At 38.5% G+C, this 24,957-nt stretch overlaps 1 protein-coding gene and 3 long non-coding RNA genes across 4 annotated transcripts in view; 3 read left to right on the top strand and 1 right to left on the bottom strand.

Annotated features, from left to right (window-relative positions):
- The first annotated feature begins 123 nt into the window (after nucleotides 1-123).
- On the top strand, nucleotides 124-7,927 carry klhl11 (kelch-like family member 11). The gene is made up of 3 exons (XM_023267494.3): nucleotides 124-980; nucleotides 1,095-1,757; nucleotides 5,022-7,927. The coding sequence occupies exons 2-3, from the start codon at nucleotides 1,222-1,224 to the stop codon at nucleotides 6,604-6,606; spliced, it is 2,121 nt and encodes a 706-aa protein (XP_023123262.1). The 5' UTR covers nucleotides 124-980; nucleotides 1,095-1,221; the 3' UTR covers nucleotides 6,607-7,927.
- Nucleotides 7,928-8,583: 656 nt separating this feature from the next.
- Nucleotides 8,584-12,377, top strand: LOC129347441 (uncharacterized). The gene is made up of 3 exons (XR_008599557.1): nucleotides 8,584-8,891; nucleotides 10,250-10,441; nucleotides 11,870-12,377. It is a non-coding gene; the product is annotated as an uncharacterized LOC129347441 (long non-coding RNA).
- Nucleotides 12,378-16,689: 4,312 nt separating this feature from the next.
- On the top strand, nucleotides 16,690-22,173 carry LOC129347409 (uncharacterized). Its single transcript, XR_008599506.1, has 3 exons — nucleotides 16,690-18,580; nucleotides 20,588-20,779; nucleotides 21,679-22,173. It is a non-coding gene; the product is annotated as an uncharacterized LOC129347409 (long non-coding RNA).
- LOC118469628 (uncharacterized) overlaps nucleotides 20,308-24,957 on the bottom strand; it is a 19,815-nt gene continuing 15,165 nt past the window's right edge. The window contains exon 5 of the long non-coding RNA XR_004846558.2: nucleotides 20,308-20,819. This is a non-coding gene — a long non-coding RNA (uncharacterized LOC118469628). The remainder of the gene's footprint in view (nucleotides 20,820-24,957) is intronic.

The raw sequence follows: 24,957 nt of genomic DNA, 5'->3' as shown, positions 1-24,957 counted from the left end.
GTCTCAAGTGTTTAATGTCCAAATATGTGTTTGTAGGTGCGATATGTGAACAGAGGTGCTGAGACTGAAAGTTTTAAAAAAAATCTAAAGAACTCTTTTTTTAAGTTATTGAGGGTTAAGTTCAATATTGAGCAGGAGATTTTAATTCCATTAATGAACAATTTGGTACAATAATGATGACACTGTAACCTGGACAGCAATTGCATTTGCAAACATGTTTTATTTAGTGCAGTTACAGTATAGCATATATTTCATTCTATATCTGTTTTTGTTCAATTCTTTACAGCAAAATTTGAATAACCACAGCTGCACCTACAATCTCCTTATTTAGGCATTAATAAAGCATCTCTATAGAAATGAGGGTGGATTAAAGCGTAAACTGGAGGATCAATTGAAAATTTAAGCTGAGCACATAAAAATCATTTAACAAAAATGATTTTATCTCTAAACAGCATTTTGGGTTTTTTTGTAAGTCAACTTCCATTTTGTAGCTTCTGATTAAGGAATTAAGAGGAAAGTTAAGGGGATTTTCACTTTGATTAATGTAAATTTAACCTGTTTAGTTATTAATTTATTTAAATGCTGTAATAGCGTAGCACACATTTTTGGTAAATGATTAACGCTGTCTGAAACCCATTTTCAATTATATCATTAAGGTTTCAGAAATCATAATGTGTTTCAATAACTATTTAGCATCTCTGCCATAATCCAGTTCAGATGTGACCTGTATATATTTATTAGTTTTATATTTGGACCTGGTCTAATGTGGGCCAGATGCTGAAAAACACCTGCTTTTTCCAAACTATGAGCATGATTAATAACTGGCAACAGACCGATAACTGGGCCTGTGTGTGATTTGTGTGTGATTTCCAGTTTATGATGTTTTTCTCTCAACATCAGGTGCAGTGAAGTGCACATCACCGGCAGTGGGATTCATCGCAACACGCATGCGCGGCGTCGGTGACTCCCTTCAACAAAAGGTAAACTTCGCTGAAATTAGGACGACTTAACGCGTCGTAATAGATTTAAAACATCCATATCATCTCGGACTTTGGTGTGTTTGCGTCGGGGACGTGACTGTCTTGTGTTTGCAGAGATATCAGCCTAAATGTGAGAGCCTCCCGTTGACAGTCCAGTAAAACCCGGCTGCGTTTGGAGTCTTCTTGAAGACGGAAGTGCGCGTTCCTGTTCTCCGGTGCAGCCTCTGAACGCAGCGCCTGCATGTCAGTCCTTGAATGTTTGTTTACGTGTGTTGTTTCTACCTATGAGCTCGTCCCAAAGATACTTCCTCTGCCTCTGACTTTCTCCCCCTGCGGTATGGCGGCGGCGGCGGCAGAAGAACCGGAGGACTGCAGCCGGAGCAGCCAGGGAGCGCTAACAGGTGACGGCGAACCGGAGGAGGCCGAGGAGTTCACCTGCTCGGCCTACTGCTCCGAGCTCTCCCGGCGGCAGAACGAGCAGCGGAAGGCGGGGCAGTTCTGCGACGTGAGCCTGGTGTTCAGCTCCGGTGCTTTGCCCCACGGGATCCACACATTCTCCGCTCACCGCTCGGTTCTGTCGGCCGCCTCGCAGTACTTCACCATGCTGCTGGGCGGACACTTCTCCGAGTCCCGGTCCGGCAGAGTGGAGCTGAAGGAGTGGAGCTCCGCCACCGGGCCGGACCCGGACACCGTGGAGCGGGTGGTTCAGTTCATGTACACGGGACAAGTCCGGGTAACCACCGCCAATGTGCATGAAGTGCTGGAACTTGCTGACAGGTGATTTATGTTTTCAGATCAATATCTTAATCATTAACTTCACTAATAATGTCGCTCAGTGCCACACCTGGTTTCTGTCCTCAGTAGGTGTGTGTGACTGACTGACTGACACACCTGAGACTCTGCTTTGTCTTTTTACTGAGGCCTTGTCCACGCGTAGCAGGGTTTTTGTAAAACCGAATATCCTGCCCCCTCCGTGTAGAAAAAAACTTACGTACACACCACCTCGTTTTTAGAAAAAAAAAAACTTCATCCACACCTAACCGCATAAGTGCGTTTTTCAGCACATTCATAAGCATGCCGGACCTTTAGGTGGCAGTAGTTCCCCAAATCCTAGCAAGGTGGTGGAGAATAACCGTCCTTAACGTCGTTCTTTGCCTGTGTTGTTGAATGTGGATCAGTATCTGGGCTTGTAAAAACAAGCAAGTAAAAAGCGCCTGTACAAGAAACAGCGTCCAAAACCTTGTGAGAGCATCCATACTGTTACCGAATGTAAACACAGGTCGCATATGTGACGTAAGAACATATTTTGTCGCAGGCGGTGACGTTTCGAAGCGCAAAACCCCGGCTACTGATGTCCATATGCAGACGCATAAAACGGAGAATTCGCAAATCTTCACTTTGGTCGGAGTTTTTAAAAAGAATCGTTTTTGATGACGTAAATCTGCGTTTTCGTGTGGATGATAGGCCGAATCGTAGAAAAATATCTTCGTTTTGTGAGATACCCGGCTACGTGTGGACAAGGCCTGAGTCTGCATGTTGTCAGGACAGAAAATTAGCCAGCAAAGTGCATTTAACAAGCTCAAACTAATGATCTAATTATTTATATAGAACTTTTCAAAACAACATTAGTTGCTGTAAATGTTATCAGACAGACAGACAACAAAGAAGTGCAAATGTCAAGACAGGATAAAACTTGAAAAATAATTTAGAAAAACAAAACAGTGTAAAAAATAAATGTATGTACATAAAATAAAAATATTTAAAATATATGCTAGAATATATACTGTACATGTAAAAAATATGTAATAAATAAAAATGAAGACAAGCACAGCAGGATAGCCACTGGTCACGATCAGTTTCTAAAATACAAATAAATATGAAATACTAAGACCAATATAAGATATTGGAAATATATTTCTTCAGGTGTTTCTTGAAAATATCAGTGGATCAGGAACTTTTATTTATCTCTGGCATTTTTGACTACTTTATTAAGTGTCTGAATATCTTGAAAAGATCCATATTATTATTATTATTATTATTATTATTATTATTATTATTACTATCATCATTAGTAATAATAGTGTTAGCATATGGTAAATCCTAAAGGTTTGGAGCTTTTACTGTAGTTAACAGCAGCTATTCTGAGGATCTAAGAGAAAAACAAGAGATGAAATCTTTACCAGCGGTCTGTATGAGTCATAGTTGTAATTATCAGTTAAAACAGAAAATTGCAAGAAAAATGCTTGTCAAAATTTTTATGAAAACCCCAATTTGGCATCTTTAAAGTGCTTGTTTTGGCCGACTAAGTGATTAGACTCAGCTTGAACAGTTTTATTGACTGGACTTCTCTCTCATTCAAGAGGCTTTTTCAGTTCTGAAGGTCAGCCTTAAATGAACAAAACGTTTTCAAGAACAAAAAAGACAGGTCCACTTGCTTTTCCCTTGACTTTTTGGGATTATTACGACTGGATGACCGAGAATCTACACAGAAATATGGCCAAGTCCATTATCGTATACAGTCTGTACAATATCCAAATTGCGAGAGCTGCAGTTTTTTAATAAAATTAAAATCTGTCACAACATACAACTACAAATAAAGTATTGTGATGCTGCAGCGATGCCACAACAAATCACATTCCTATAAAATCTCATTCTCCACACAGAATGCTTATACGGTACAGATAACAGCAAAAATCACATCCAGGTCATTACATCGCATTTTTAGAACACTTTCTGCTCGACCATCTCTAATTTGCCTGTAAATTTTCTGGCATAAAATGTGAATATTTATAAAGATAGTAGTTCAATTTTGTGGAGATTTTGATTGATATATCAAATGCTTTGAGATTTTTTTAAAAACTGGCAGCTACATTTGGACAACCAATTTGAAACTAAGTATTTCTTATTAAATATATTCTGAATGTTCTTTTTTTAAAAATGTAAACTGCAACCGCATATGGATGAGAAAATATCACTAGTTTACATATATATTATCAAATCAAATTTTGTCTTAATGTGGGCTCAAAGGCTTTTCATGATGGCCCCATTTTTTCAAATTTCAGCAAATTTCAACTTAAATATTTAGAGGCTGTTTTGATCTACACATCTAAGTTTTAAGACTTTAAATCAATGGCATGATAAGAAATACATGTGAAATTTTCAAACTTCTGTCTTCAATAGTTCCTGAGATAAGGGTTAGTCTATTGAATGCACCTGTATTCTTTAGTTAGCTCCTGACACATGATACTGTCACTGTAGATTGATTTATTGATGGAAAACTAATCTGTAACTTTTTGGATTTATCATTTAAGTCATTTTTCAAGCAAAATGGCAAACACTTTTCGATCCCAGCTTCTCAAATGTGAAAATATGGTGTTTTTAATTGTGTAGCATTGATTTAACTTAATAGATTGTTTTGTTTCTTTATTTTTGTGTCATGCACACAAGTGTGCCAAACCCTCATGGGTTTACAAGACGCCAATATACTGGCATTGCAGCAATATGTCCAAAACACACAATATTCTGCTGCTCAGTCCTTAAACAAAATATGTTACCTTTTATCCCAGGCCTGGCAAAGAAATTCTGCCATGAAAAAGGTTCTTTTTCTGAAACATAACTCAAATTTTTCATGGTCATCCAACCAAAGGAAATCAAAATAAACAGAGGACATCTTAAAGTACCTCTCTTACATCTTCATATGCAGGACAGTAAAACATAAAATGAACCTCATTCTCAACTTTACCTAAATTAGACAGCAAACAAAGTCTGTCCTTCTCTGGAGTAGCATTATTACATTTAGGTTTTGAACTGTCATTCAAACAAAAGTACTATGTGACATCAATATTTTGGACTCAGGGAAACTGTCATAGGCTTTTTTATTATACCTTTTTAACCCAAGAAGTGAATTAAGATCAACCAAAAATAAAAAAAAATCAACATGACTACATGCCGGCAGTGACTGACGGACAACATAACCAGGTCAATGCTACACTATTACACACTGACTCAGTCCTGATCATTTTGACTTCTTCCCTCCGTCAGGTTCCTTCTGGGGCAGCTGAAGACCTTCTGTGGCGAGTTCCTCATGAAGAAGCTGAATCTGTCCAACTGTGTCGCTGTGCACAGCCTGGCACACATGTACACTCTGGACCAGCTGGCTCAGGGAGCCGCCACAACCATCAGAAGAAACTTCCACAAAGTCATCTGCAATGAGGAATTCTACACGCTGCCGTTTCACCTGGTACGAGACTGGCTGTCCGACTCAGAAATCACCGTGGACTCTGAACAGGAACTGTTTGATGCCATCGTGAAATGGGTTCGCCAAAACACAGAGGAGCGAGAGAAGCATTTCGAGGAGCTGTTCAGGCTTTTGAGGCTGCCGCAGATCGCTCCCACATACCTGACAAGGGTGGTGAGGAAGGAGCCCTTAGTGGCGAACAATGCAGCTTGTCTGCAGCTGTTGTGTGACGCACTCGAGGTCCACGCTGTTCGCTTCGAGAACCTCAAGTCAACAGATTCAGAGCTCTGTGCCTCCTACATGGCAGCGATCCAGCCTAGATTTGGCCAGAACATGGATGTAGTCATGGTAGTGGGTGGTGTTTCAGAAGGTGGAGATTATCTGAGTGAGTGCGTGGGCTACTTTGTGGCTGAGGACCGTTGGGTCAACCTGCCACACATTCACAACCACCTTGATGGACATGCGGTTGCTGTCACCGAGAGCCATGTTTACGTGGCAGGGTCCATGGAGCCCGGTTTTGCCAAGACGGTGGAGCGCTACAACCCCAACCTCAACAGCTGGGAGCAGGTCAGCAGCCTGACCAGCCGCAAGCACTCCTTTGGCCTCACATGTGTCAAAGATGTACTATACAGCATCGGTGGTCATGGCAACTTCAGTCCAGGCTTCAAGGACGTCACTGTCTATGAACCAGAGCAGGACGAGTGGCTCAACCTTGAACCTGCACCAAAGATCCTACGAGATGTAAAAACACTGAGTGTGGAGGATCGCTATGTGTACGTGATGGCCAGGACTCCTGTGGACATCGACAACGAGGACGGACTGAGCACTGTGACCACTCGCTATGATACAGAGAGTCGCAAGTGGCTTGAAGTGGACTCCCTACCCCTCATCGATAACTACTGCAGTTTTCAAATGGCTGTTGCATCCACCAACTTCTACCACACAGCATCCTGTTGCCCCAAGAGCTACAAGGTGACAGTCGAGGCCGCTCAGCAGAAAATAAGCAGAAACATCTCGGACGACATCCTCGACAGCCTCCCGTCCGAGGTCCTTACCATAGAAGGTGCTGCTGTTTGTTACCTTGGAGAAGACATCTTCATCGTGGGTGGATGGAGGAACAGCAACAACCTGGACAAGCAGTACCGCAAAGAGGCCTACCGCTACTGCGCTGAGAGGAAGCGCTGGATGCTGCTGCCGCCTTTACCTCAGCCGCGCTGCAGAGCTGCAGCCTGCCACGTCCGTGTCCCGTACCAGTATCTGTACGGCAGTCAGCGCTATCCGATGCCCCAGAACCTGGCTCGCCAGAGAGATCGCATGCAACAGATGCAGCAGCTCCATCGACGCACCCTTACGCTGCGACGACAGCTTCAGTCTCAGATCGAATGCTGAAACTCTGCATTGAATAATAAGCACATCATCTGCTGATTCATGTTTTGTTGTTATCCAAAGTTTCGGTCGTATTTTTTGCCTTAATTGAGAAGAAATTAGCTTTTTTTCCAGTGAAGAAAAAATACACTGTTTGATCTTTTTATGTAAAAAGAGAACAGATAGCCAGAGTGGCTACTAAATTAACATTCTAGCATAATCATTTTGCCTTACACTATTAGCTTATGCCTTACTTTTACTCTGCTAGTAAATCAGACTGTGACTGCTGTGATCTTTTCTGTGAATATTCTTGATTTTAGAGCTACACGACTTAGCTTTTTAAATTGTGGCCTTTGCTAACACCTAAGAGGGAATGATGTCAACATTAATTGTGGTATGAGCTAGAATGCAACTATACCAGTTACCACCAAGACCTTCTTGTGAAATTTGGTGATCTTAGTGTTGAGATATAAACCTAGCAAAGTAATTGATGTCTGCATTTATTGTGCTGTAACTTAGAAGAAAACGACCAGTGTAGTGGTGATAAAAATACTCAGCTGAGAAATTAAGTATCAGCTTTAACGTTTTGCTCCTGTCGCTACTTACATCTAGTTGTTTTCTATCTCCGATTTCCACCATGTTTTTTTGTTTTTCTGTTTTTTGCCCTCGCGTCATTGGAATATCACAGTGTTGGTCATATTGTATATGTTGTGTGTTGAAATAGACAATCACATATTTGAATTTTTGTAGCAAGCTCTAAGTATAGAGAAAAGCACATATTGGGGAACAGCTTGTTTGTGATTTTCTATGAGGTTTTTACGGATTGTACAATACTTGTTGTCATTCCAGCGGATGTGATTTCTTTCTTAAATATTCCAGCTTGTCAAAAATTGCTGTATTTGACCTCCAGGGTTGGTGCATAGCTTGAAAGATACACTAAATGCTGCCATAATAATAATGAGATGTCATTTTTGCCAAAAGAAGCTTTGTTTCTTATTTAAATTTAAATGTAATTGTTGTGCTGTAAGGCTGGCTAATGAATCCATTCCTTCAAGATGAAAGTTTTGAGCTTTGTTGGTTTTAGTGGACTAATTTCGTGTGTTTTTGTCCTTTGCACTTCTGGCAGAATTTCTTCTGCGTCTTTGTCTCAGCGAATGAAAGCACATGTTCACATAAGGACATTGCACTGTGGAAAGACTATGAAATGTGTGAAACACATTCAACTGTAAGGGTGATGTCTTGGTGCATGGTTCTCTCCATGTTCCCAACTGTGCCATAAAATCCCAACTCTCTTATTAATACAGTTGAATAAATGTATTTCCTGCACTAAAGGATCTTAAATGTTGCACTGTGTTGCTTTTTTGACTTTAATATTCTGACTCTTTATTGTTGTATGGATCATTTATTCATCTCAGTATTTTTCGTTATTAGTATTGAAACCGAGTTTGCTTCCAGTGTCACTACTCAAACTGTCTGCAAATTTGATCTAATTAGGCATATCAACACAATTTTTTTTCCCACTCACTTATTGTACATACTGTATTTGATCCATTGTAATTTTTTGGTTTTGTTTTTTTTAAACTTTGTTTTAAGCCAGTATTTCCATGTAAATTTCACATGATTACTGCAGACTGCAACAGAACAGCCACTGTCAGTTGGGTATATTTTGGCAATTGGATTTTCCGTTCTGAAACGGGTATTGAAAAACAAAAACAAGTGGTTATTTGATTTTCGTTTTAAAATACAAAAATTAAAATTGAAATATAAGGCGTTTTTCCTTGTCATGATCAAAAAGGGATATACGAAATTTTAAAAATGCTTTGATTTTCATTTATATTTAGAATAACAATAAAGTAAAATCAGTAAGAGATAGAAAGGAAAAAGGTCCGTTTTTTCCATTTTCTGAGACCGGAAGTGGTCATCAGCAAGTGTGGCGCCAGAGTACGGTGCATAGACTGTATATATATTTTTAGTTAGTTTTCATGTTCAAAATGGGAGATCAGGTGGCCGATCTTAAAATAAATAAATTTTGAATTTTTTATAGAGCGTTAAAGTTTTGCGAAGCCAGGGGGCGGGGCTACTTGATTGACAGTCTGGTCTGGAATGATTGACAGGTCCTATGGAGGAGGCAGCAGAGACTCTGCTCTCCTCGTTTGGATTAATTCTGATATAATAACTGTTGGTTTATTTATCGGTGCAGCAGCAGAACCTTTTCCACAGACAGTTTTCCTGCCCGTTGGCTTGTTTTAACCAGTTTTCTGCCTCCAGCTGATTCTACCAGCAGACACTGAAAGGACTCTGATAGTTCGGTAAGTTAATGTTTATTTTCATATCGGTGCCGCTTTTAATGCACTTTATATGCAGCTGTAGTGTCAGATATAATGTGTGCCATGCAGTCCAGATGTTGGTGGGGTTTATTTCTGTGTGTTTTGACCAGAGAAGAGAGTTAGCAGAGTAAATATTAGTTTTAATGTTACCGATGCTAACCGAGCGAGCTGCTCAGTCGTAGTCTGATTAAAGCTAACGTAGCATTAAGCTAACGATGTTTGTGCTGACTTTTATGTAAACACCTGAAGTGTGTTGTGTTACTGTAATGTGGTACATTTAGTTAATAAAACTGTTCATGGAGATGCTGGTTCACATTAATGTAACGTTTAGAAAACCTAAATGTGATTAAAACAGTAAGGTTAAGGTTCTGTGTTGTCAGTAATCCTGAATATCTGCTGAGTCTCTGAAGTTAAACTGGAGAAAACAGTAAATTTACTCTCTAACGTTAACGTTGTTTAATGACTGATTCACATGTTGTAGTACATCTTAGTGCAGATTAGAAAAATAACCTCCCAGAATCTGACCAAAGTAATGATGAACACTACAGTTATTACTTTTAAATTACAGCACAGATAAGCTGGATAATAAAATCCTCTCCTCTAAAGCTAAAGCGACTACAGGCCTTTCTGTCTTTCAGTGCTTGATAAACTATACATGACAGAGAAAATCCTTCCAGGGATACTTTAAAATAAACCTCTGCTGTTGATGCTTAATTAAATGTTCATCAGTGATTAATCTTTAGTGTGAAACTTTTACTTTGCACCTGTATTTTTTTTAAGGTAAGACATTAAAGGATGGTTTCCTTAGGTAAATGAATTTAAGGTTTAATTGACTGGAATCTTTCAGTCAATGTTGTGTTTCTTTCAGTTTGAAATACCTCGATTTAATTAATACAGCTCAGTCAGTTACATTTTATATTATTAAGAATTCTTATTCAGTTTAACACTAGATGACGTATCAGTTCATTGAGTATTTCAGAGCCAGTTTTTTCTTTTCAATTGTCTGTATTTAAAGTGATATTATTAAAATATAATTGCAATGAAACAGCAGCAACATAAGAAACGACCAAATATACAAAGGAAGTGCAGCTATTTTAATATTAAAAAAAAAAGATCTATCAGTTAGAACATGGTGAAAGTGCAGCTAAAGTTAAGTTAAGCTAGCGAAACTACGGACAAGCAACGTTTCCTTTTACTTCCAGAAAAATAAAAGCCTCATATATGCTATTTATTAAAACATCACTAAAAGCAACACTTCCACCAAGTTTGTTTTAGTTTGTTGGTATTTATCGGTGGTGCTGCTGCTCACATTCTTCACATTTATTGTCCACTTTTAAAAGTTCAGCAGACAGGCGCTTTGCTTTGGAGTGTGACGATGTGACGAGTGAAAGTAGCAGTTCCTCCTGAAGGTCAGAGATCGCAGCATCTGAGGGCCTCTTCAAAAGAAGACGTAGTTGATGAAGGTGTTCTGGAGCAGGACCAGAAAGACCACGACCAAGCAGCCCTGAGATCTTAGGCAGCGTCTCCCTCAGGTGGGTGTTAACGGTGTTCATGGTCAGGTCTGTGGTAATCCTGTCAAAAAACAAAACAGAAAAAAATCTATGATTATAAATCAACATGTAACAAAGCACTCTGTGTATAACGCCATAGTATAGGATGTAGTTCAGAAAATGTCAAAGTATAGTATACTTTTCAAGAATAACATAGTATGGCCTGTAGTTCATAGTATAGCATGTTGGCAAAAAAAAAAACCCATAGATTATAATGTGGTTCAAAAAGCGCAAAATGTTAGGATGTTGCTTAAAATTGTCATGTATGATATGTGGTTCAAAAAATGTGATAGTGCAGTATATTGTCAAAATAGTATGTTATTCAAGAAAACAGAGTATAATATGTCGTCTAAAAAATGCCATAGAATAATATTTCATTGCACAAGTAAAAGTATAGTAATTTTTAAAACTATTCAAATTCTTGTAATATGTTGCTAAAAATAAAAAAAACTGAAACAAAAGGAACATCATGGTAATATGTCAATTAAAAAAGCCTATAGTATAGCGTGTCACCCAACAAACGTCATAGTATAGCATGTCGCTCTAAAAAATATCATAGTACAGCATGTCACGTAACAATGTCATAGCATAGCATGTCATTCAGCAAACATCATGGTATTGCATGTCACATAAAAACGTCATAGTACAGCATGTCGTTCAACAAACATAGCATGTCGCTCTAAAAACGTCATAGTATAGCATGTCGCTCAACAAACAGCATGTCGCTCTAAAAACGTCATAGCATAGCATGTCGCTCTAAAAACGTCATAGTATAGCATGTCGCTCTAAAAACGTCATAATATAGCATGTTGCTCTAAAAACGTCATAGTATAGCATGTCGCTCTAAAAACGTCATAGTATAGCATGTCGCTCTAAAAACGTCATAATATAGCATGTTGCTCTAAAAACGTCATAGTATAGCATGTCACTCTAAAAAAGTCATAGTTGAGCATGTCGCTCTAAAAACGTCATAGTTTAGCATGTCGCTCTAAAAACGTCATACTTTAGCATGTCGCTCTAAAAACGTCATGCTGTAGAAAAGCCTTTAGTCCACAAAACGTTGTTATGTCCCAGCTGTCTGAAGTAGGTGAGTAGCAACACAAAAACAGTCCAAATGCTGGTTTCCAGAGGGGTAGACGTTTATTTATTTGAAAGAGTAAGTTTACAACACAACATGTGAGGGGGTTAAAAGCAAATGGGTGTTAGTAAAATAAAAATAAATAAACAGAACTAAAAGTGAACTTCATGTTGACATTGATGGGCATTCCAACCAGGAACAAAGTAAAAGATAATCAATACGAAAAAAAACCTCTTCCTGTTCACCTCTTGAAACCCAAAAACACACCGCAGTAGCACCCTAAACTAAAACTACCAATGGCTTCCCTGTTTTCCTTTCTGAACAATTCAAAGGTCCCTCTCTATCTCCCCACACATCCACCAACCACTGGAACACATCTCCAAAGTTCTGCCGGGCCAGCTCAGCTTCCCCTCAGAAGAAGTGCCGCCACCTGCCAGATGAAGGAGCCTTTTGAGAGGCAGCTGGCATCGTGATTGGACTGTACTTTGGTCTGTTCCAATCCAGCTTCAGCTCCAGAGACGGCAGGCGGGACGAGTCAACGGAGGCCGGATGGACGAAGGCATGCAGCTGAGTACAATCCAGAAAACAACAGAGGAGGAGTGCAGCAACCCAGAGCCAGAACAAGCAGAGTAGCATCTTATGTCTCTTAGAAAATATCATAGTATAGCCTTTGGTATGAAAAAACGCCATCAAATACATTGTATATTGTACAAATAACAAGTCAAAGCAAAGAGACATACATTGTAGAATTGTAGTAATTGTGGGCTGACTGATTTACTGATTATCAGTATTTTATTTTTTACTGAATTACGGTAATAAATCAATTTAAAAATGCCGCTACTTTGGCTCTGAGCCTTTATCTACCTGTGGTCGCTCTGTCTTCTGGAGTGATTTGATTGGTTATACGTCACGAATAAAACTCCTTTAAGTTAACATCTGTAAACAAAACAAAAACATATCAACAAAGTCTTCTGTTAGAGTTTGTGTTCTTCTAAGTTTAACTCCAAGATTTTAAATACTTTCATTTACTGCAAATAAATATCTACTCCAAATGTCTCACTAATAATCATTATCAGCCTTAAAAACCCACAAAACACCTCTCTATACTCAACCACACTTAGTACAGGCCGGTTCCCCCTTCTATAAATCTGCTTGGAATCTTCCACTTCCTGTTTGTCAAAGTGGCCTTCTACCTGGACAGGTTTTGTTGGAGCTCATGCAACAAACATTTTGTGTAAGTGCACTTTAATGTTAATGGATGACACTGAATTAGAGTCTGTTTTAATGAAACTGAGTTAAGATGTGTAGCTCTGTCATTAAATAGGAAATTATTTCTCAGAATTCACAGAGAAAAGTCTGAAATGTTTGCTAGGTTAGCGTCCCACATGTTCTTTGGCTCAGCTAAAGCTAACTCTCTCCAACTTCTGGATCTCTTGAGTTGCTTGTTGTTAAAATATCTTGCTAGAGGTGCTGAAGCTCAGAAAGTCTGAGATGTTTGTTCAAAATAAGCTCATTCTCAAGTCTGATCTGAACTGTCCTCTTTTGTTTGAACTTTCCCTAAACTTAGGAGTTAATGACAGAGCAGCACATCCAGACTCAGTCTCATTTATGTAGAGATTATACTTCAGTGTCATTCATTGATGTTAAAGTGCAGTTTTTCAAATGTTTGTTGCACATGCTCCCGACCAAAGCAGTCCAGGTGGAAGACGATGTGAAGAGAAAGCTCCAGAGGATGAATATCACACATTTACGTTGGAAATAAATGTCCTTTAATTAGACATTGTCATGCAAAAGTTGGATTTCCCTTTAATGATGTTCAAATCTTTGAGTGTTTTGTTGATGTTGGTTTCTAAATGTTTTTTGACACTCGGCCCCAAAGATTAAAACCTTTTACGGCTCACAAGCTGCAACAATTCACACATTGTCAACTATCTTTCTGACTAAACTAAGAGAAAAAGTGGAAAAACTGCCTGATTCCTGCATCATGAATGTAAATCTTTTTGGTTTTTATGACAGTAAACTGAATATATTTGGGTTTGACATTTTATAAACCAAAACAAGAAATGAATTATTGGAGAAAACAATCAACAGATTAATGGACAAAGAAAATGTGTTTTCCAACATATATGGCTGAATTACTCCAACATTACAAGATACATACAATTTTAATTCAATTTTATTTATATTTTGCCAATTACAGGTCAAACTGTCTCAAGACGCTTTATTTTTATAGTAAGAAATTTAAACCTCTTGACTAATCCAATTTATTATTTGGTTTTTAAGAGAGTAATGGACAATTAAAATAACTTTCTCCACTAAAACTAATAAACATGAGGTCAAATAGAAGGAACAGTTTTAAATACTGCAATCACACGACGACAAGAGTAAAGTTTCTCAACAAAAATGAAATCTGCTGGTGGATTCCATTAAAGTCTCAATAAATGATAATAAAGTGTGAGACTAAAGGTTTGTGGTGGTAAAAATGTCAAAGTAAAGATATCAAGTTGAACATCTGGATGGAGGTTGATAAAAGTTGACCTCCCTTCATTTCTCTGGAGCTGACTCCATGGATTTTATGGATGGTGGTTAAAGACCTGCTCTTCTAGTGGTCATCCTTCTAGTCACTGTAAAAAGTCAGTCCATCCTGGCCGACTTCAACACCTCTTCATGACAACTTGTTCTGCCTCCGACCTGGTGGAAACTCCAGAAACTCGGGAAAACCTGTGGAGACTCGAAGAACTCCTCGAGACTCGAGGAACTCGTGGAGACTCGAAAAACTCGTCGGGCGGGGGAAGGTGTGGTGGGCCGTGGGGGGAGTCAGGGCGGAGAGTAGGCGGGGAGGTGGGTGGTGGCCTCCCCGCCTACTCCTCCACCCACCTCCCCGCCTAGTCTCCGCCCTGACTCCACCCAGACTCCGCCCTGACTCCACCCATGTGGTCACACAGAAACTACGATGTCAAAGGGACGACGAATTTATTTCTTTTTATCTGATCTGTAGCTCAGTGAGTTAAGGATTTGCCTATGGAGCTGCAGGTCGCTGGTTCAAGACCAGACACTTCTTAAGTTTTCTCAAAATTCTGACAAAGACAAAGAAAGAAAAAGGCCAGTGGCGGGTCTTGAACCTGCGACCCTCCAGTCCGCAGTCCTCTTCTTATCCTCCTGAGCTATTCACTCAGATACTAATTCTTCTTTTTTTTGCGCATTTATCATCTATTTTTTGTCGTTTTCGAGATTTTTTTTAACTCGAGTCTCGACTCGACCGTTTTTCTCAGGAGGTGGGACTTCAGCCTTTGTGCTGGAGGGTGGAACCCTCAGTTCCAAGACTTTCCAAAGCCTCCACACCTCCCGAGTCCTCAGGACCTGAGCTTTCACACAGTCTGAGGGCTGAAATTTTCTAAGTCCCACAGTAGTTCTCTGTTAGTTTGAACCTTCAGACAGTCTGACGGCTGAAGTTTTAAAGGTTTCTCAGTACTTCTCTGTTAGTTTGAACCTTTCGACAGCCTGAGGACTGAAATCTTAGAAGTTCTTGAGTAGTTCTCTGTTAGTTTGAACCTTTCGACAGTCTGAGGGCTGAAGTTTTAAAGGTTTCTCAGTACTTCTCTGTTAGTTTGAACCTTTCGACAGCCTGAGGACTGAAATCTTAGAAGTTCTTGAGTAGTTCTCTGTTAGTTTGAACCTTTCGACAGTCTGAGGACTGAAATTTTAAAAGTTTCTCAGTACTTCTCTGTTAGTTTGAACTTTCTGGTTAACAGAAGCCTTAAAACTTGTGACCATGAGTCTTGATTTCACATTTAGACCATACATCTGAGTTCTTCTCAGACCTTCACCTGTGGGTTTTTTAGAAATCCTCAACAAACTTTGTTTTTCTTCACTGAACAGTAAAGTTTGTGGAGATCAGAAGGTAACATTAGTTTGATCAATGCCTTCAACTACTAGTAGACTTTATCTGGAAAGCAGTTTTCTTGAATTAATTTTTAGTAAATCCGTCCACAATCAAACCAAGAACATAGAAAGAGGAAATATTTGAAGAAACAACTTGATGTTTTCATTTCAGACTAGAAAACACTTGAAGACCTTTATCTGTTTTTGCTCTTTTTGATCGCTTTATTGTCTCTGTTTAATTTGATCTTCTAAAGTCTAACTAGTGTCTTTTCAAATGTTTTGTCTTTAGTTTGATTCTTCTTGAATGTTTAGTTTTGCTCTTTTCTCACCTTTTATTCTTTTCTAATGTCTGATTTGATTTCCAAATGTTTTGTCTTTTTAATGTTTAATTGTTTTTTCAAATGTTTTATCGGCTTGTTTGAGTTTCTTTTTCTTTCCCAATATTACATTTCTCGATTAAATCTTTAAGGTTTTTCTTTTTAAATGTTTTACCACCTTTGAAATGCTTCATTGTATATTCTGTGTAATTCCTATTTGAAGTTTTATCTTCTTTAAGATGTAATTTTCAAATTAAACATTTAATTTTTTAATTAAATATTTTGTCTTTTTAAAGGTATAATAATCTAAATGTTTAGCATTTTTTAAAATGTTTAATATTCTTCTTGTTTAATTGTATTTTTTAAATGTTTAATTATGGAAAATATTTTATCTGTAATTTTGAATATTTGTATTTTTAAAATTTTGTTTAATTTCATAATGACATGTATCTTGTTGAATTATCGCATTCAATATTTTGTCTGTTTAATAGAGTTAAACATTAAATACAACTAAATTATATTAAACAGACAAAATATTGAATGAGATAATTCAACAAGATACATGTCATTATGAAATTAAACAAAAAATTTTAAAATACAAATATTCAAAATTACAGATAAAATATTTTCCATAATCTTTTTCTGTCAAGATTTTAACCCCAACCTTAAAAATGAAATAAACCCTTAAATCACAATGAAAATACTTCTGTTGTCACAATCATGAGTTAATCAATTATTCAGTTTATCAATTCAACTTTATTTGTTTAGCACCTTTTACATGGACGACAAAACTAAACAAGCAAAGAGAAAAAAAAAACTATGCTCAAACTATGGTTAAAACTCAAAAACACTAAAAAAAAAAAAAAAAAAAGATTTAACATGGTAATAAAATCTGTTGTGTCCAGGGGATGGAGGGAGTTTATTGAAGTCTTCTTGGGCTCACATGGGAAATCATTTAAAATATAAACTTGATATTCAGTCTAAGGAAACTGCGGAGCGACAGAAAAACCAACAATATCTCCTGTTTTCTCCTTTAATGAGTCGACTCTTCTTGTGCTTTCAGACCAAAGAACTACAGACTCTTCACAACCTGCTCAAACTCTTGGTACAGGACCTCACCACACGGGTCAAGAAGGTTTCCGTCTCATTTCTACTCTGAAGCTCACCTTCTCCTGCTCAAACTGCTGACAAATGTTTCTGCTGCTCTAAAGTCTGCTCTCCAGAACTTCCTAAAAACTCTCAAAGTCTCTTCTGCTGCAGGTTGCTTTGTAGAACTGTTCCAGAAAACCTCACTAAACCACATGGAGGAGCCTCAAGATAGTCGTCCAAATGAAACTGTACAAAAACCAAACTAGCACAACCCAAATGCTAAAGTCTCCTGCAGCCTACCAGAGAACCTCTGAGAACAGAGAATCAGGACAGGAACTCTTACCTTCTGGACAACCAACGTGGGTTGACAAACAAGAATACAGAATGTGTCTGACCAAAAACCTCTAAAGACTCACTACAGCCAAGGTAAAGACACAACGCAGCTGCACCAAATCCACTAATCACTGCACACATTAGCACCATGTGCTAACTGTGGCTAAAGAACCACATTTACCAAGACAGCTTATCCGGTACAAAGCCCTAAAACACACCAAGAAACACATTAAAGACGATTTTACTGCTGGAAGCTGCAAGCCAACGCCTAAAGAACAAATTAAAGCAACGGAGCCAAACCCGATTCAGTGGCGAAGAGAAGCAGAGGAAATGTTTGATGCTGCCAAATAAAGCAGGAAGACACTGAGCTGCTCAGGTGTTCCTGATAACACCGAGCTGCTCAGGTGTTCCTGATAATACCAAGCAGCCACTTGGGCAGCCAATAGGAACACAGCTTACTGGAAGTCCAGAGGGCTGGGTTAGTGAAGGAAATTTAGTTTAAAGTTGAAGCAGAAAGTTAACAAAGAAAGTTGAAAACCACCTTCTGATACCTGAAATGTCGGAGTTTTCACACAAAGAACACCTGAACATGTCAAACTGGTTCCATAGTAGAACCCTCATTGTAAAAACGTCATAGTATGGTGTGTTGCTCAAAAAACGTTACGACGCGGCTGTCTAGGGTTGCCGAGGAGCAACACAAAAACAGGACAGCATTACTTCTCAATACAAAATAGTGTAAAGGCAGACCAGTGCTACCTTGGACATGAGCGAAAACACTCTGTGTTAATGACAAGACTAAGACTTGGACACTGTGGACTGGCATGGGATTTAGCTAAAATCGGCAAACATAAGGACGGATTATGTGGAGCCTGCGGCAAACTGAAACGTCTGCTCATGGAGTGCAGCCTGTTTGAGGAACAAAGAACACCGTTATATGCCAAGATGTCACATGAGGGAATGGAATCAATCACAATGAGGAGTCTCCTTAATCCCAGAGAGAACCAGGCAAGGACGGTGAACGCAGTCCTTCACTTTATCAACTCCACAGGATTACATCTTTGGAAGTAGGAATGATCTGAATTCTGCATTCTCTCCCTGACCTGCGAGAGGCAGCAATGTGCCGCAAGGCATCCACCCTGCCGGAAATTCATAAGAAGAAGAAGAAGACGAAGTGAATCCCGTTATTGAAGTCGGAACAAACATACGCCGGAACCATGTTTACGACACACAGGGGATGAGGGGAATCTTGAGGCTGCGACACACAGGGATGTAAACATTCAAAGCTGCCGCGGATTGTAAACTCTTCCGTTATTTCAGTATTTTATGTCTGTAAACACAAAACACTAGCGTATCGAACATAATGCACTTCTAACGGCTTTCCTGAATTTCCGGTTACACGTCACTGACACTTCGTTTAAAATGGTAAGTCAACGATCAGATGTGACCTAAATGTGATTAAAACAGTAAGGTTAAGGTTCTGTGTTGTCAGTAGTCCTGAATATCTGCTGAGTCTCTGAAGTTAAACTGGAGAAAACAGTAAATTTACTCTCTAACGTTAACGTTGTTTAATGACTGATTCACATGTTGTAGTACATCTTAGTGCAGATTAGAAAAATAACCTCCCAGAATCTGACCAAAGTAATGATGAACATTACAGTTATTACTTTTAAATTACAGCACAGATAAGCTGGATAATAAAATCCTCTCCTCTAAAGCTAAAGCGACTACAGGCCTTTCTGTCTTTCAGTGCTTGATAAACTATACATGACAGAGAAAATCCTTCCAGGGATACTTTAAAATGAACCTCTGCTGTTGATGCTTAATTAAATGTTCATCAGTGATTAATCTTTTGTGTGAAAATTTTACTTTGCACCTGTATTTTTTTTAAGGTAAGACATTAAAGGATGGTTTTCTTAGGTAAATGAATTTAAGGTTTAATTGACTGGAATCTTTCAGTCAATGTTGTGTTTCTTTCAGTTTAAAATACCTCGATTTAATTAATACAGCTCAGTCAGTTACATTTTATATTATTAAGAATTCTTATTCAGTTTAACACTAGATGACGTATCAGTTCATTGAGTATTTCAGAGCCAGTTTTTTCTTTTCAATTGTCTGTATTTAAAGTGATATTATTAAAATATAATTGCAATGAAACAGCAGCAACATAAGAAACGACCAAATATACAAAGGAAGTGCAGCTATTTTAATATTAAAAAAAAAAAAAAAAAAGATCTATCAGTTAGAACATGGTGAAAGTGCAGCTAAAGTTAAGTTAAGTTAGCGAAACTATGGACAAGCAACGTTTCCTTTTACTTCCAGAAAAATAAAAGCCTCATATTTGCTATTTATTAAAACTTCACTAAAAGCAACACTTCCACCAAGTTTGTTTTAGTTTGTTGGTATTTATCGGTGGAGCAGCAGCACATTTTCCACAGACAGTTTTACTTTCCGTTGTCGTGTTTTAATCAGTTTTCAGTTCAGTAATTCAGTCCTTCGGCTGATTGGACCAACAGACACTGAAGGACTCCGACAGCTGCTTGGTAATAAATGATAATTTACTGATCGGTGCCGGTTTTAATGAACTTTATGTTCAACTTCAGAGTCAGATATAATGTGAGCAGTGAACCCCAGGAGTTGGTGGAGTTTATTTGTGTGTGTTGACCAGAGAAGAGTTAGCATCCACTGAATATTAGCTTTAATGTGAATTAGCGATGCTAACCGAGCTAGCTGGCCAGTCCTGATTAGCAGCTAAATGTAGCATCAAACTAACGATATTTGTGTTGTTTCCTGTCAGCAGCTGAAGTGTGTTGTGTTCCTGTAATGTGGTTCATTAAGTTCATAAAACTGTGGCTGGTTGACGTTAATCTAACGTTAAGGAAACTTAACTGTGATTAAAACAGTAACGTTAATGTTCTAGTTGTCAGTAATCAGCTTTAATTTGACACTAAAACAAACTGATAGTTTTAAATGACATCAGTTTCATGAATTTGTTGAAAATTGTCTCATTTGTTGTTGTGATGTTGCTGCTGATTCATTAAAACCAGATGATCCATGTTGAAGACACGTTTAGTTCTAGTATCAGAAGTACAAGAAGGAAAATGGTAGTTTAGTTCTGCTACGTCAAAGATTTCAGGAATAAAATAACTAAATGAGTCTTTATGCCTCAAACTTTATTTTACAATAATGAAATAATTACTGAAAATAAAAATATAAATAGCAGAGAAAACCTGAGAGAATAATTTCCTGAAAAGTCTGTAAAGGAAAAGCAGCTTTTTATCCTGAAAGATCAGAATCAGCTCCAACATCTGCATCTGACAGCATCAAGTCAACCAGAAAGAAAAGAAAAAAGAAAATGACTTCTTTCTGATCACATCTGCTTACAGGCTGCTGCTGCTCACATTCTTCACATTTATTGTCCACTTTTAAAAGTTCAGCAGACAGGCGCTTTGCTTTGGAGTGTGACGATGTGACGAGTGAAAGTAGCAGTTCCTCCTGAAGGTCAGAGATCGCAGCATCTGAGGGCCTCTTCAAAAGAAGACGTAGTTGATGAAGGCGTTCTGGAGCAGGACCAGAAAGACCACGACCAAGCAGCCTTGAGATCTTAGGCAGCGTCTCCCTCAGGTGGGTGTCAACGGTGTTCACGGTCAGGTCTGTGGTAATCCTGTCAAAAAACAAAACAGAAAAAAATCTTTTATTATAAATCAACATGTAACAAAGCACTCTGTGTATAGCGCCATAGTGTAGGATGTAGTTCAGAAAATGTCAATGTATAGTATACTTTTCAAGAATAACAGAGTATGGCCTGTAGTTCATAGTATAGCATGTTGGCAAAAAAAAAAAAAAAAGATAGATTATTATGTGGTTCAAAAAGCGCAAAATGATGGGATGTTACCTAAAATTGTCATGTATGATATGTGGTTCAAAAAATGTCATAGTGCAGTATATTGTCAAAATAGTATGTTATTCAAGAAAACAGAGTATAATATGTCGTCTAAAAAATGCCATAGAATATTTCATTGCACAAGTAAAAGTATAGTAATTTTTAAAACTGTTCAAATTCTTATAATATGTTGCTAAAAAACAAAAAAAAAACTAAAACAAAAAAAAAAATCATAGTTTAGCATGTCGCTGTAAAAACGTCAGAGTATAGCCTTTAGTCCACAAAACATTGTTTTGTCCCGGCTGTCTGAAGTCGGTGAGGAGCAACACAAAAACAGTCCAAACGCTGGTTTCCAGAGGGTTAGATGTTTATTTATTTGAAAGAGTAAGTTTACAACAACACAACATATGAGGGGGTTAAAAGCAAATGGGTGTTAGTAAAATAAAAATAAATAAACAGAACTAAAAGTGAACTTCCTGTTGACATTGATGGACATTCCAACCAGGAACAAAGTAAAAGATCATCAATACGAAAAAAAACTCTTCCTGTTCACCTCTTAAAACCCAAAAACACACCGCAGTAGCACCCTAAACTAAAACTACCAATGGCTTCCCTGTTTTCCTTTCTGAACAATTCAAAGGTCCCTCTCTATCTCCCCACACATCCACCAACCACTGGAACACATCTCCAAAGTTCTGCTGGGCCAGCTCAGCTTCCCCTCAGAAGAAGTGCTGCCACCTGCCAGATGAAGGAGCCTTTTGAGAGGCAGCTGGCATCGTGATTGGACTGTACTTTGGTCTGTTCCAATCCAGCTTCAGCCCCAGAGACGGCAGGCGGGACGAGTCAACGGAGGCCGGGTGGACGAAGGCATGCAGCTGAGTACAATCCAGAAAACAACAGAGGAGGAGTGCAGGGCCAGAAGAGAGTAGCATCGTATGTCTCTTAGAAAACATCATAGTATAGCCTTTGGTATGAAAAAACACAATCATATACATCGTAGATTGTACAAATAACAAGTCAAAGCAAAGAGACATACATTGTAGAATTGTAGTAATTGTGGGCTGATTGATTTACTGATTATCAGTATTTTATTTTTACTGATTTACGGTAATAAATACATTTAAAAATGGTGCTACTTTGGCTCTGAACCTTTATCTACCTGTGGTCGCTCTGTCTTCTGGAGTGATTTGATTGGTTATACGTCACGAATAAAACTCCTTTAACTTAACATCTGTAAACAAAACAAAAACGTATCACTAAAGTCTTCTGTTAGAGTTTGTGTTCTAAGTTTAACTCCAAGATTTTAAATACTTTCATTTACTGCAAATGAATATCTACTCCAAATGTCTCACTAATAATCATTATCAGCCTTAAAAACCCACAAAACACCCCTCTATACTCGACCACACTTAGTACAGTGTGGTTCCCCCTTCTATAAATCTGCTTGGAATCATCCACTTCCTGTTTGTCAAAGTGGCCTTCTACCTGGACAGGTTTTGTTGGAGCTCATGCAACAAACATTTTGTGTAAGTGCACTTTAATATGGATGGATGACACTGAATTAGAGTCTGTTTTAATGAGACTGAGTTAAGATGTGTAGCTCTGTCATTAAATAGGAAATTATTTCTCAGAATTCACAGAGAAAAGTCTGAAATGTTTGCTAGGTTAGCGTCCCACATGTTCTTTGGCTCGGCTAAAGCTAACTCTCTCCAGCTTCTGGATCTCTTGAGTTGCTTGTTGTTAAAATATCTTGCTAGAGGTGCTGAAGCTCAGAAAGTCTGAGATGTTTGTTCAGAATAAGCTCATTCTCAAGTCTTATCTGAACTGTCCTCTTTTGTTTGAAATTTCCCTAAACTTAGGAGTTAATGACAGAGCAGCACATCCAGACTCAGTCTCATTTATGTAGAGATTAAACTTCAGTGTCATTCATTGATGTTAAAGTGCAGTTTTTCAAATGTTTGTTGCACATGCTCCCAACCAAACCAGTCCAGGTGGAAGAAGATGTGAAGAGAAAGCTCCAGAGGATGAATATCACACATTTACGTTGGAAATAAATGTCCTTTAATTAGACATTGTCATGCAAAAGTTGGATTTCCCTTTAATGATGTTCAAAGCTTTGTTGAGTGTTTTGTTGATGGTGGTTTCTAAATGTTTTTTGACACTCGGCCCCAAAGATTAAAACCTTTTACGGCTCACAAGCTGCAACAATTCACACATTATCAACTATCTTTCTGACTAAACTAAGATAAAAAGTGAAAAACTGCCTGATTCCTGCATCATGAATGTAAATCTTTTTGGTTTTTATGACATTAAACTGAATATATTTGGGTTTGACATTTTATAAACCAAAACAAGAAATGAATTAGTGGAGAAAACGACAGATTAATGGACAAAGAAAATGTGTTTTCCAACATATATGGCTGAATTACTCCATTACAAGATACATACAATTTTAATTCAATTTTATTTATATAATGCCAGTTCCAGGTCAAATTGTTTCAAGATGCTTTATTTTTATATTTTTTTGTCATATTTAAAATATGACAAAATAAGAAATTTAAACCTCTTGACTAATCCAATTTATTATTTGGTTTTTAAGAGACTAACGGACAATTAAAATAACTTTCTCCACTAAAACTAATAAACATGAGGTCAAATAGAAGGAATAGTTTTAAATACTGCAATCACACGACGACAAGAGTAAAGTTTCTCAACAAAAATGAAATCTGCTGGTGGATTCCATTAAAGTCTTAATAAATGATAATAAAGTGTGAGACTAAAGGTTTGTGGTGGTAAAAATGTCAAAGTAAAGATATCAAGTTGAACATCTGGATGGAGGTTGATAAAAGTTGACCTCCCTTCATTTCTCTGGAGCTGACTCCATGGATTTTATGGATGGTGGTTAAAGACCTGCTCTTCTAGTGGTCGTCCTTCTAGTCACTGTAAAAAGTCAGTCCATCCTGGCCGACTTCAACACCTCTTCATGACAACTTGTTCTGCCTCCGACCTGGTGGAAACTCCAGAAACTCGGGAAAACCTGTGGAGACTCGAAGAACTCCTCGAGACTCGAGGAACTCGTGGAGACTCGAAAAACTCGTCGGGCGGGGGAAGGTGTGGTGGGCCGTGGGGGGAGTCAGGGCGGAGAGTAGGCGGGGAGGTGGGTGGTGGCCTCCCCGCCTACTCCTCCACCCACCTCCCCGCCTAGTCTCCGCCCTGACTCCACCCAGACTCCGCCCTGACTCCACCCATGTGGTCACACAGAAACTACGATGTCAAAGGGACGACGAATTTATTTCTTTTTATCTGATCTGTAGCTCAGTGAGTTAAGGATTTGCCTATGGAGCTGCAGGTCGCTGGTTCAAGACCAGACACTTCTTAAGTTTTCTCAAAATTCTGACAAAGACAAAGAAAGAAAAAGGCCAGTGGCGGGTCTTGAACCTGCGACCCTCCAGTCCGCAGTCCTCTTCTTATCCTCCTGAGCTATTCACTCAGATACTAATTCTTCTTTTTTTTGCGCATTTATCATCTATTTTTTGTCGTTTTCGAGATTTTTTTTAACTCGAGTCTCGACTCGACCGTTTTTCTCAGGAGGTGGGACTTCAGCCTTTGTGCTGGAGGGTGGAACCCTCAGTTCCAAGACTTTCCAAAGCCTCCACACCTCCCGAGTCCTCAGGACCTGAGCTTTCACACAGTCTGAGGGCTGAAATTTTCTAAGTCCCACAGTAGTTCTCTGTTAGTTTGAACCTTCAGACAGTCTGACGGCTGAAGTTTTAAAGGTTTCTCAGTACTTCTCTGTTAGTTTGAACCTTTCGACAGCCTGAGGACTGAAATCTTAGAAGTTCTTGAGTAGTTCTCTGTTAGTTTGAACCTTTCGACAGTCTGAGGACTGAAATTTTAAAAGTTTCTCAGTACTTCTCTG

This window comes from Amphiprion ocellaris, chromosome 18, assembly GCF_022539595.1.
Source record: "Amphiprion ocellaris isolate individual 3 ecotype Okinawa chromosome 18, ASM2253959v1, whole genome shotgun sequence".
NCBI lineage: Eukaryota > Metazoa > Chordata > Actinopteri > Pomacentridae > Amphiprion > Amphiprion ocellaris.
The sequence above is the reverse complement of the archived record's forward strand: the minus strand, read 5'-3'. Positions and strand labels throughout refer to the sequence as shown.